At 42.0% G+C, this 13,297-nt stretch overlaps 1 protein-coding gene across 4 annotated transcripts in view; it reads left to right on the top strand.

Moving 5' to 3' along the window:
* The window catches only part of tesk1b (testis associated actin remodelling kinase 1b), a 57,297-nt gene that overhangs the window by 30,357 nt on the left and 13,643 nt on the right, over positions 1-13,297 (top strand). For 3 of the 4 annotated variants that reach the window (XM_054747684.2, XM_015946766.3, XM_054747687.2), the window contains 4 exons: positions 7,554-7,675; positions 8,533-8,581; positions 9,512-9,658; positions 10,405-10,487. In XM_054747684.2, the coding sequence (XP_054603659.1) occupies positions 7,554-7,675; positions 8,533-8,581; positions 9,512-9,658; positions 10,405-10,487 (401 nt within the window). Of the gene's footprint in view, positions 1-3,010; positions 3,104-7,553; positions 7,676-8,532; positions 8,582-9,511; positions 9,659-10,404; positions 10,488-13,297 lie in introns of those variants that run through there. The other variant, XM_054747686.2, reaches the window with a different exon arrangement.

The following is a 13,297-nucleotide window of genomic DNA, read 5'->3' as shown; positions in this document are numbered from 1 at the left end:
GAACAGTATTGGGAAATGGAGGTTTGTGCGTCTTTCATCAGTGATCATCATGGCCTTCTAGAGGTTTCATATTCTCAGCAGGTTCCAAGATAACACCTATAGTCTACAGATGACATTAGAACAAGGAATTAGTAGGAATATTCAGTACATAATTCTACATGTGACACGATTGGTTCACTGAAGACACAAATCAGCAATGGTGAATCCCTTAAGTTCAACTGAATAAAATTGCAATATTGGTATTATCAAATGTCGCAGTATTTATATCTGTTGTGATGAACCCACATTTTTCTGAGTCCTCTTTCTCCTTTTATACGATGATGCTGTCACGCTCCACAACTTTCAGCATATCAGCTATTCTTGAATCTAACCTTGTAGTCGACCATGTTTAGCAATCTGAGCAGTTCTTTGCGATTTTGGTCTTACGCCAGTTGGGATGTCGTGATAATGGATTATCCCGCAATCATCTCATCCAGCAGTCTAATCTAGATCTGACAAACGCAAGGAATGCATGAATAAATTCGAATTTGAGAGAAGAAAAATCCGTATTACTGTTTTTTTTTAATCTAAAATATAAAGTTTATCTTTTTTAGGTTTTTCTAGTAAAAAGTGAATTTACCACTGAGCAGATTGGTCTTAATTTTGTGTTCTGTGAACCAAGTTCTAATCCTCATGATCACGGAGCGGTTTTGTTTTAGTGCTGGCATATGGGTTTGAGTTGTGATAAAGAGCAAGGTAATGTGTGGTTCGTCCTTTTATCTAGCTAGAGGCAGGTGTGTGTGCACGTTTTTTTGTTGACTAGACTGCGTCTTGTGGATCAAGTTCTTTTTGACCTATTCTTGACCCCCACATAGCAGGACCTCCCTGATCGTTTACCGACGGCCCCCCTCCTGGGCTGCTTCCTGGTTTCAGTTGTCTGTTTACACACATTCAGACTCACAGGCTTCTTCATGCTTTAACTGGGTTGTAGAAGTGAAGTCGATTTCCACCAACATTTTCAGAAACTGAATTTCTAGCTTCCCTCTGTCTGGACTCCATTCAGCCGTTTCACACTTAAGAAATAAATTATTATTCCGTTTTCACATGTCTGCAGACAGGGCGAAGCAGTAAAGGAAGTTTGTCTCATCCGTGCAGCAATGATTGTTTTAACATTGATCCATGTCCGTGATGCAGCAGCTGGTGAAATGAGGGAAGAAGTGTTAGCTCTGAAAGGTTTTTAGAGTTAACACACTGGCTGCTAACAGTGACAGCCACATGTGTGGTCATGCTGAACTGTTCTTTTTTTCTTCAAAAGAGCATGTAATGGGGGGAAAGAAGAATAACAAAAGCCCATTTTTGAGGCTACATGCTTCCCATGTGTTTTGCCCTTGTTCTGCCATCAATACTTTTTGAAAACATCCCAAGATGCACGTGAATCCTTAACCCAAATTTTCACCGCATGCATAAGTGACTCGTAATGTAATATACGGTACACATTTTCCTCATGACCCTAGCAGTGCTTCCGTTCTCCACCAGGAGCATATCTACTGTGCATTGGCAGTGAACTCTGCTCATGCAAACACACAAAGTCACCAGAGAATTGCAGGACTGAGTGTGATTTACCCAGATCAGGTGATAAATTTAGATTTTTTTTTAATGGTCAAGCAAAAAGAAATCTGAAATCTTTATTATCAAAATTGTCGGATGCTTTTTATTACTCCTATTTGTTGTTTCCTGTCTGTTCCTATCTGAAGTAATGAGCTTGACGTGATCGTAGAAATAAAATAAAGGCCGGAAACATAAATTTGTAACTTTACATTGACGTGCCGCTCCACGTCTGGTGGAAACGCACCAGCCATAACGACAGCTATTAGTTGCGTATTACTCTTCGCTGACATTATGCATCAATCACGCATACGATGGAAAGCCGTGGTTGGAGAGGAAATGTGCGTCATGTAGAATGCATGGCAGAGTTAAGAATGCTTCATGCAAAATGCAATGAGTAAAAATATTTGCAGTGCTTTTATGTTAATATTGTTTTTGTTTAAACAGGAATTTGGTCAATTAAACAGCTCTACGTTTACTTAAAGTTGCGTTTTTTTTGTTTTTGTTTTTTTTTTACTGCAGAAATATGAGTAGGTCGGTTCTGTTGCAACTCCAAACTGAGGTAGTTATTTAGTGAGACAATAGTTGTCACTTCCCCTCTGAACTATACCTTTGGGCTGAAATTGGGAACAAAATCTTGAAGTAGCAACACAAAAATGTGATTTCTATCGTTCTCTATCAAGTCTTCAAATACTTGGTCTAAGCAAAACTGTGAAATCACTAAAACCCACCATCCTTAGAGCAGCCATCCCTCCCTCTTTATCCTCATCCTTAGCTTCCTCTCATCCCTGTTCTGCGGTCCGTCGCTCCGTTGGCCAATGGAAGACATCGCTGCTCATGTTGGCCGCGTGGAGTGAGAGGAAAAGATGCTCATGGCCTTTCCTCTGCTGACAGCAGCTCTTTACAAGGCTGAGTATGTTTTCAAGGAGAGCTTTAGGGTGAGTGAGTGTGTGTGAGACTCAGACACGGGTGTGCGCAACTGCTCTGCATTGTGGTATAATCCTAATGTTGGCATTCCAGTGGCTAGTCCATGGACACGACCACTAAGAAGAATGAGATGCCACAAATACTTTGTTTTTGCCACTTGAAAAACTTAAGTCCTGACAAACATGTGAGCAAATGTTGTACTTGACCTCGGTGTTGTCACACTTTCCAATGATGATGAGTGTGTTTGTTTTGGAGGCTAAAATCTGTCTGGACAAAACAGCGGGGGTCAAACGAGACTGCATTTCCAACCACTGCTGCATCAGCATTTGGCACACGTCTGCGATGCAACCTGTCTACAGCGTGATTCACCGTTTCTGACTGGCTGCTAATCACAGAGGAGCGTTCGAGCATATCGTCATGTAGGTTCAAGGTTAGATGTGCGCATGAAAAGTGGACAATTTGGAGCCATGCAAATTTTCACACACACCCTGTCGTTTTGGAGGAACTGGTGGTTTAGGGCACTGGGGCAGAGACGCTTCCTGATCAGCTTCAGAACTGAATCCTCCCCCTCTACAAGAGTCTGCATCATCCTGTAAGTGGTGTGGAGAACCACAGATTAGTCCATTAGTCCCCCCCCCCCCCCCCCCCCACGCACACTCCTGCTGCGTGTGTAGATGTCTTCTCTTTCTGCAGGAATAAGCTAGTGTGTGATTTACATGTGTGCACTCATGCAGGCCTACAGCACTCTGTCTGACGTCCTGGAGTGGCCCTGAGAAAAGAAATCCTCCATTTGCCAGAGATTTGCTCTCACTGACTGAACGACTGATGCCCAGTTCTTCTCTAAATCCGACCCGTGTGTCTGTGTGTGCATGTGTGTTGATAGCATTAGCCGCTAACCTCGTCTGCACTCCGGCAGGCTTCTTTCTCTCTTTTCTTAATCTGTACGCCCTGACTTTGGCTCAAAGCCGCTGCACTTTGACCTGCACTCCTCCCACACGCAGTCCATCATTACACACTCCCATCACTAATGAAGGTGCAACCTGAAACCCCTTCGCACCAGTTAGGCTTTATTATTAGCTTGAAGGAAATGGAGTAAACAGCTAGGTATTAAAGGTCACAACTCTCGATTGCAGGTGTAAACAACAGTGTTTACAAAATACAATAATACACCAGCCTCCTGACAAAGTAACGACCTGTTTTTAGCTAGGTTTAATGCTTTATTTACAAATAAACACACTTGATTGCCTCATATTAGGGGAAATCCCAGATTTAATGTTTTCTGTTTACTTAATTTCTTCAACTTTTTATTACCTTCGTTATCGCCACCCTAATATTAAAAGTATTATGTCTCAATTATAACAGTCTGTAAAAAAACAAATGCAAAAGTTTTATTTGCTTTTTATTGTTGTGGACATTTGTCACATTTTCAGACGCACAAAAATATTTCTTCATCCCAACAGATAAAAAATTTTCTAACAAATTTAATGGCTCTTAAATTATGTCTTTAGGAAGAGGTTTAATGTTTTGATGCAAGTGTAGCGACATGAATGGCCTCATCTGTGACCCAAAGGTCACACTACCCCAGCTGGGTCACGCTGTCCTGGCTGAACTTCTATCCACAGATTATCCATCACAGGGGACATAAAGTCTGCTAAACCATCTCCATTCCGCAGCGCTCCTCCGTGAGGGTGGGGGTTCCGCTGCTGTTTCTCACCAGTATCAGCTGATGGAGGGCTCTGGTTTTGTTGCACCGTTCGTGTCAGCGGACACGGTAGGGTCGGGGAGGGGAGCGGGGCATGACGCTTAGCCTGGCGGGCCGCCAGGCTTCTAGAGCGCTGGGGGAAAACCTGTGAAATTTTCACATTACATCATTATTGACATAGAGTTCTCTGGTTATCATCAGCGCCGTCATGAGTACCTAGCCCCATCATCTCTAATACAGCTGGGATCACTTTTAACAGGAAAATCCTAATAATTCTGCCCAATAACCATGTAATAGATGCATATGTTTCTTTGAAGATCACAGAAATCCACTAAAGCCAGGCGTGCACTGTGTGACTTTTTCACCTTTTTGAGCCGATTTTCCAGTCGTGCGAGAATCCACGAGATCGGGGCGAGTTTTGCGCCGAGCGTCGTGTAGTGTACAGGGGGTTATGAGAGGCGATTAACACCACGTGACCAGCTACCGATCAGCAATCGTGAGCTTGCACGGACTTCTGGCGTGTTTAATATTTTGCTCGTCCCTCGTGAGGGTATCGCACTGTTGAAGCAGCGCTGCGAGCAGCTGCGACCCCAAAAAGTACCAGAACTGCTCACGGCGCATGCGCAATCCTGCATCAACACCGCTCCCCGCTATTTCCCTAATAACACACGTTGTTCGTTTTTGTTTCTACACGTTTTTCACTCACAAGGATTGTCAAGAAAGTGTGTTTGTCGTGTTCATGTCAAATTAAACTGATCACAAAACACAGATTTACTTTCTTTATTTCGTTTCCTCATCCAACCCCCATAAATCCCTGTGTGTCCTCCTGCAGCACTCCCGAAGGACAACAGGCAAAACAAGACAAAAAAGTCTGACGTGTTGAGTAAATACTGCTATTTTTAGCATATTTTTAGGGCCGACGTGTTGCTGCCAGACGTACAGTGTGAGCAGTCAGATCGCATCCGAGAACTGGGTCGTACAGTGTGAGCGCATGACTCGTGAGATCTGCTCTGCGAGGAAGTCGTACAGTTTGAGCTGAAGCTGAGTGCTACGAGTGGAAAAGTCGCACAGTGTACGCCTGGCTTAAGGTCTTGATTTATCTTTTACTAGTCGTTGGCTTGTCAATCAGTGTAGATGCCAAACGTGCTAGAAGTGCCAAATCTTGTGGACTATGCCGGCAGATGATGTCACACTACAATATCACTAGGTCAAACTACATTGTGCCTCAGTTTTTTACTCCGTTTTCTATGAAGAGCTGCAACATGCGAAAACTACAACCCTGAGGAGATCTGGCCGAGCACATTTCGTGCCAACGTAACATTTTTTGCAACTTTTTTGAACCAACCAAAATATTAATCGTTAATATGTCAACTTGCTCAGACCAACCCAATTCTTACACGTTAATTTGTTTGGACCAATTAAAAATGTCAACCTTAAGAGGCCAACAGAAGTTCTGTAATTTGTTCATAATAACCAAACATCTTTCACATTAAATTGCCAACATCCAGCCAATCATGTGATGTCACCAAGCACATATGAAACCCACATTAGTCAGAACTAATCTGAGATTGTCCAAGGAGCTTTCTATAACCCATAAAATGTTAAAGCAGGAATCCAGAGGTTTATTTTTTTTTTATCTGACAGTATCATCTAGAGCAAGCGGCCCAGGGCCACAGTAAAATATTCCTACGATGTTTAGGGCCGGCGGAGTGGGGTGCTGTTGCGATAGGTGACTGAATCAGTGACGTTACCGTTAAGATGTTATCATATTTTAACAGTTGGAAAGTTCTGACCGAGTGATCTGTGGCTTGCAATGTGCTGGTGGTCTGGGGACACAAAGAGGGGGCTTGCCTATTGAGTACCACTGATCTAGAAGCTGAAAGTGTTTTTCACCTTAAGCCCTTCTCCCAAATCCCGTATTTACGGCCAAAGGCAATGCACCTCTAGCTGGCCAACAGAGCGAAAACATTGTTTTACAATTACTCTCACTTCATCTGTTTGTTCAAATATATTAAAGACTTACTTCTTCACAGAGGTTGCCAACTCTTTCAGCCTTCTAAATAAATCATAATTCCTAAAAGGGGGAAACTTCAGATTGTAGTTGTAATTCATCATAACCTTTCACAGAATTCAAGTTTAAGTGTCATATTGAGTCCAAAATGTAATTTATTTATTTATTTTTTTGGTCATATTTTAGCCTTTAAAATTTATACTGGATGCCAAAATTTTACAAGTTCATTCAAAATCACACATTTCTAGTAACTTGCTTGACCTTTTTTTAAGACATTTGACCTGAAAGGTACCTTTTTTTGTTATCTCTAGAGGAGTTGGGGGTGAGGGGGTCACGTGTTGGTCACTGACCCATGCAGCCATTAAATGTCTGTCAGCAGGGTCTAATTTTTCATGGTGTGAGTGGATGTTTAACGTCAGAAGGAGGGATTTTTAGACAGACTTACCAATGCCAAATAGTTCATTTTTTGCCTCTTAGCATTGATCCCAGTGGTATAAATTTAGTAGTCAGTCCTCAGGGATTTGTGGGAAACCGTTCTCGAGTGACCCAACATGTTGATGAGACGGGAGCCAAGAAAACAAACCCAGTAGGTGCATGAGCATTTTTGAGCTATTTTTGATTCTTGTATGAAATGTCCCAGTCAACAACCATCCTGCTAGGCTTCAAGCTATGCATTATTTGTCCCAGAGGACGGTACCCCCACCCACCATCTGGAGCCTCTATAGGCTGATTTGCGGAGCGATGGCTCTCAACAATTCAAACTGCTAAAGATGTTAGTTTAGTTGCTTGACCAGTAGAATTTTCTTAAATGCACTGATGCATAAAATAAGAGATAAAACATTGAATGAGATGCATTTGTACTCTTGTTGTTGCATTTGTGTTTTCTGCACTAATTCATAGTAACACTGTCCTCATCACCTTGCAGATGGCTCTTTGTAAACGTTGCCAAAGTATTTGGTTCTCGTCTTTAGAAGTCAAACTGTACACGCCAAGCAAATAATATGTAGCCTGTGGGGAAAGCGTGTCGCGTCTCCATGGTTACCATACCAGAAGGAGCCATCGCTATGACAGCAGGTTGGCAGCGAGGCAGCTGATCTACTAACATTTTGTGGCCCGTTTCCAGAAACCACTCAGCCAGTTTGTGTTTTACTGTCCTCTTATGTCATTACAATACAATTTCTGTTTGTCAGGAACATGGAGCTTCATAAACTCGTGTGGTTCTTACAGACTATTATTTTTGTCATGTGAAGGCTGCAGCTTTTAAGCCTTCGCAGTCATTTACAAATGGCTAATGCATGCTATGTTTTTATTTTTGTGTGGGTTTTCCAGGTGCAACATCGTGTGACGGGCCAGGTAATGGCTCTGAAGATGAACATCTCAGTCAGTAACAGAGCCAACATGCTCAGGGAGGTCCAGCTCATGAACAGGCTGTCACACCCCAACATACTCGGGTAAAAAAAAAAATTTATCTTTTGCATATTAAATGTAGGGGTGGGACTCGATTAAAAATGTATCTAGTTAATTAGAGGCTGTGTAATTAATTAATCTTGATTAATCACAGTATAATTGTTCAAGACTATTTGCAGCCAAGTATTTTTTTAATATAAAAAAATAATGTTGGTGAGGCACAGATGACATCCCCACACTTTAGTGATTTGGTCTTATTATAAGAGTAACCATTGTGGGATTTGTTGTGTAAATATTAATAAACGTGTTATTGATTCAATGTAAATTAACATGGAACATTGTAAGTGTTGTGCACTGAACTGAACACTGGTGGCAGCAGAGCACTGCTAAAATAGAGGTGTAGTGTAGAGTTCAGGGGAAGTTCTGCTGACATTTACAAGATGAATGCTGTGTGTGCTTGTCCCTCCTGCTGTAATAAACTTAGAAAGGGTAAAGGTACTGCCTGCCTGCTTTCTACCAACTAGCAAACATAAAAGAGTGATTTGTCATGATTCATTTAACTGTAGTTTTAGTTGTGTTTGCAGCATGTAAAAAAAGTTCTTCACATGGTCTTGTAGCCCAGGCTCTGCTGTCTTCTTAGAGGTGCAGCTTGATATTTTTTTATATATAGGGCATAAATATGATGCAAAATTTTTCTGGTCCCCAATTGGAGGACACTTGGGCTCATAGGGAAACACATTATTTTCTTCTAATTAATTAATTGTAATTAACTATTTAAATTCTGACCCCTAATTGAAACATAAAGATATGAAATTTGACCTGATCTATAATTGTAGCATTTTCTTAGAACTGGATTATGCCTTTTGATGTTAGTCTGTTTTTTTCTTTGTTTTTTTAATAGGTTTATAGGAGTGTGTGTCCATGAGGGACAACTCCACGCTCTCACAGAGGTAAAAACAGGAAGTTCTGAAAGCTAACATCTCCCTTCACATCATGTGCACACCGGCCTTGCATGATTGAAATGAATATTACAAAAACAAACACTTGAAAAATCATCTGTCAGACAAAAACAAATACAAGTCACCTGCTGAAACTATTAGTCTTTATGTCCTCTGGGAGAAATCAAAGCCTAAAGCATTTAAGCATAATAAAGCCGAACCTTTACCAGTAAACAACATGACTTCAGGGATCTATAAATGTCAAATTAGAGTTACTTTAATAAAAATGGAACTGGTTTCTTTTATCAGCTTCTGACGTAACATGAGGGTCTGTATGATCATAATCAGCTTGAGATCAGGGAGTTCAAGTCACTTTTTCCTAATCTAATGGCGTGTTGTTGCCATGGTAACTCAGCAGCATCATGGTAAAACGATAATCAGGGGTAGAGAGGTTGCTCAGTTTCTCAGCAGATTCAAAAAAAGAGTGTTATAAAACAAGTTTCATCTCTCATCTTTGGTTTGTCTTTCAACCTTTTTACTGTTCAACTATTACGTTTAGAAAAGGCAACTTTCCAGTTTCCCATAATTAAGTAAACATTTCCATAATTTAATCTCAACTGTAGCAGCAACTGCTCAATGCTTTTAATTGGCATCTATTACTGATTTTAATCATTTCAATCACATTTCCGGGGGGGAATTAAAGTGGACAAAAGCTGTATTGTTGTTGTTATTAAGGTGCACATGAGAGGAATATTTGTCTAATAAACCTCAATATTGTTCAAATGATGCACGGATCAAGTCCTACATTCCCTTAATGCTATTTAAAAAAGCATTCATAATTAAATTCCAGCGGAAAACTATTAAAAATAACTTCCTCCTTTACTAATTTATTCACACACACCTTTTTGTTTCTCTGCTGCTTTACTGATGGTGATGACCCAGTACATTAACGGTGGTAACTTGGAGCAGTTGCTGAGCAGTGAATTGTACCTGTCGTGGAGCGTGCGGCTCAGCCTGGCTCTGGACATTGCGCGGGGACTGAAGTACCTGCACAGCAAGGGCATCTTCCACAGGGACCTCACCTCCAAGGTACAAACACACTCATCATTGCTCATTACTCAGTTACAGATTTGAAATGAAGCCAAACACAGTACATGCAGATGTTGCAATTATAGCTGTTTGAATTACATCTCGGAAGTAATGCATGTAAGATCTTCCTCCTACTGGTCGACAGCTGAATTACAACAGTCTTAAACTACCCTGCCACAGCCTGCTGTTCGCAGTACTGATAGAGTATTACAAAACGTACTATTACTTAACTAGTCCAGTCTGTGATGTTGAACCCTCCTTTAGCTCCTTCAAACGAGTGTAGACGTGCCGATGTTCCCTCTGGTTTTAGCTCTTAGCTCCAAAGACGTTACTCTCTTACTTTCACGTCCTGGCTCCACCATGATGCCAACAAAAAAGCTAAATTCTTCTTCTTGGTTTTTTTTACTGATAGTCGGCAAACTGAAGAAGCTAGCCTTTATATTAGCTTCTGGCAGAGTAAACAGCTGTTGCTGTAAATCAGGTAGAGACCTCCCACAAGTCCACACCACATCTGGGCGCAGATTCTGGTCAGCAGAGAGCTACAGAGTTCTGTCCAATGCGACGTTGCTCAAGAATCACCAAAACCAGTTTGGAAAACAGTATATTTAATGTTACTCTAATCAATAATTACTCATGCTGAGTTTCATTAAAAACAGTCTGGATGTTTCAGAGATATTTACTAGAACCACCTCTGATTATAAATATGTTTATACGTATATGTGTGCGACCTCTGACCCTGTGTGCAGAACTGCCTGGTGCGCTGGGACAGCGGCGTGTGTTCAGCCGTGGTGGGAGACTTTGGCCTTGCTGAGAAGATCCCAGATTACAGGTGGGTGTGTAAAAATCTATCAACATTCTGTGATTAGATAAGTCCGGCTCAGTAAATCACATTCCTTCACTTCTTTCTCGCGTCCCTCATGCCATATCTCTGTGTGCTCAGAAACATTTCACCCAACTTCTCTATTTTGGAGACATTGTGACGAGACTTACTCACTCTTTTTCCAAACTATGCAGGCACATGTTGGCTGCTGTCGGAAAATTGTGGCTAACCCCCCATTTGGTCCCTTTAGAACAATAATTAATGCTGTCAAAGTACTGTTTCAAAGGTGGGGAGAAGGGACAGATTAAACATTGACAGCACCTCTGAGTCATGCTGCTGAGCTCCTATGACCTCAACAAGCTGCTGCTGCTGTTTTCTCAGTTCCTCTTGTGTTTGCAGCTGTGTTTAATCTCATTTATGTGGCGCGCTTAATTTATAGCCAGTCTGCAGCATATGAATGGAAATAGAAGTTTCTTCAGTGACTTCATGGTTCCAGAAATGGCTGCTGAACGGATTTTGTACTTGGCTAAATAAATTACCACAATGTGGAAAATATGCTCCGTTAAAAAAAAAAAAAGTGAAGTGTTATTGAGGTAAGAAGCAACATGCAACTCACATTTTCACTGATAGTTCAGAGCATAAATAGTGCAATAACCGAAAAAAAAAAATTTGTGGGTAAAAAAAAAAACAAAAATTTTTACACAGAATTTGACTAAATGCAATACTTTTAATTCTGCATTCAAGCAAAAAAAGGTGCTCAAATACTTATTTGTTCTCCCACTTTATGTTAAAGGGACTCTAAGGAAGTTTGAAGTTTTTGTGCTCGCGATCGCCACTCAGGCCTAACGCGTAACTGCATCTTCAAAAGTAAGCTCGTGCATGAGGTGTGCATGCTGTACATGCACAATCCTTAACGAAAATAACAGCTGAGACAGTCCCGTGTGTGTGTGTGTGTGGGTGTGGGTGGGGCCCCAGAAGAACACGCAGCTAATTAATTAAATAATTTGGTTCTGTACCTTTCTCTTCAGCACAGCCGACAAAGGTTTATGATGGGTCAGTCGTCCTGCATGCTCAGATCATTCCCTTCCCTTGCTTGAAAAATTGATCCAAAATGAAAGTTGAACCCACATCTTTTTTTTATCTGTGAATTCAATGCCGTTCGGCAAGTCTCAAATAAAAATGTGTGCATCTTACTGTAAAAAAATATATAATTAATGTAAAAAAACTCCAAATAACAAATTATGTTCACACCTGGCATCAAACCCAGGTCTTCAGCATGAAAGTCAGACCCCTTACTAAGTGAGCTAAAGCACCAGTGACATTCAACCTATCTGTAACGTTTATATCCTTGATGACAGCTGAAACGTCAATCCAAAGAACGGTTCGAAGCGAAAATGGCTATTTTGTTGCTAATTTGCAGGAAATATGTAAAAGAAAGTTCTACAGAAAGTATCTAAGGGTCCTCAGAAATGTAGCTAGGTTCATCACTAGGCGTTAGGAACAGCCACAAAGTCTCTGAATTGGCACTGCCTCTCTCTCTGCTGCTAAATCTACGAATAGCAAATGCTACGGACGATGCCTGAGCGTGAACGCACATGAAGCAGCTCTCTTTTTCTGTGATTTTACAGAAAAACAGGCAGTCACAGTAAATATGCCAGGGCTCATTCTACCAGGGCATTGCAGGAGAATGTATGAAGAAGAAATTTATTATTTCTATACATATTTTGGCTGTCAAACTTCCTTATAGTCCCTGTAAAGAGGTCCTTCACTGATAGTTCTAATACATTTGCAGTGGTCTCTACTAGTGGTTGTATCAACTAGTAGACATCACTGCTCTGTAGTGACTTTTTATGTCTTTCAATGACTAGTCGCTATCACGTGATAATGACCGAGGGCGCATCACCTGTTTTGTCCGCCAGTGACGCATGACATTGGTGCGGCCGGCGCGCAGCGCTCACTTCGCTGTTTTTGCAGTCAGTAGATCTTTTAGAACTGCAGTTCAAAGGTTATTATAAGGTGAATATATATATGAAGGCAGGTAGCAGTTTTTCTTTAGGATTGAGAGGAGATGCAGGAAGATAATAAACAGACAGGACAGAAAAATAGTCAAATAAAAACAAGTTAGTTTTTGTACCTGGTGGTTGCATCAAACAGTCACCATTGAAGGTAATCAGAAGTGAGGAACAGAAAGATCAGAAACTCTGAGAGGCTTCAGGCGCGTCAGTGAGTTTGCAGCCACTGCGCAGGGGGAGGGGGGAGAGGGCTGAAGCAGGATGCAGAAACTACCGTTGTTGGTAGTTGTGGGCGCAATTTTAACTGTCAAAAACTCCTGCGCCTGGTACTGCTGCACATGGGGTACAACCATTACCGGTTCCCAGAGTTTGACCCTTTCTGCTGGGGTGCTGATGAGCAGGCTCCCCCGCCCAACGCCAAGCAAAGCGACCCACCACCCACACCCCAGCCAGACGGCCAGATCTCCCTCCTAGCCTCCAGCCCCGGGAAGCCAAGCGACAACAGAGGTGTGCTAAGACCCCTGGTCTCCCTCCGCCTGCTCCAATACAGTGTTAGTGCGAGTTGATGAGGTGTATTCGTGGCTGTGGTGAGCGGGCAGTGCAGGCATCGCCTGGCCTACGCCAGCTGATGCCACCACACCACCCCTCTTCCCCCCACAGCCCCCTGTGACTACGTGCAGATTAAAATTGGACGTGGGCACCAGCACTTGGGATGAGGTTGAGAAATCCCCCTGCCAAATGCCATTGTGTGTGCTTACTCCCAAGGCCCTAAGTGTGTGTGTTTGCGTGGAATGTCGTTGGTGGAAG

Source organism: Nothobranchius furzeri, chromosome 2 (assembly GCF_043380555.1).
Source record: "Nothobranchius furzeri strain GRZ-AD chromosome 2, NfurGRZ-RIMD1, whole genome shotgun sequence".
In the NCBI taxonomy this organism is placed as follows: Eukaryota; Metazoa; Chordata; class Actinopteri; order Cyprinodontiformes; family Nothobranchiidae; genus Nothobranchius; species Nothobranchius furzeri.
This window is presented reverse-complemented; position numbering and strand designations above follow the sequence as displayed.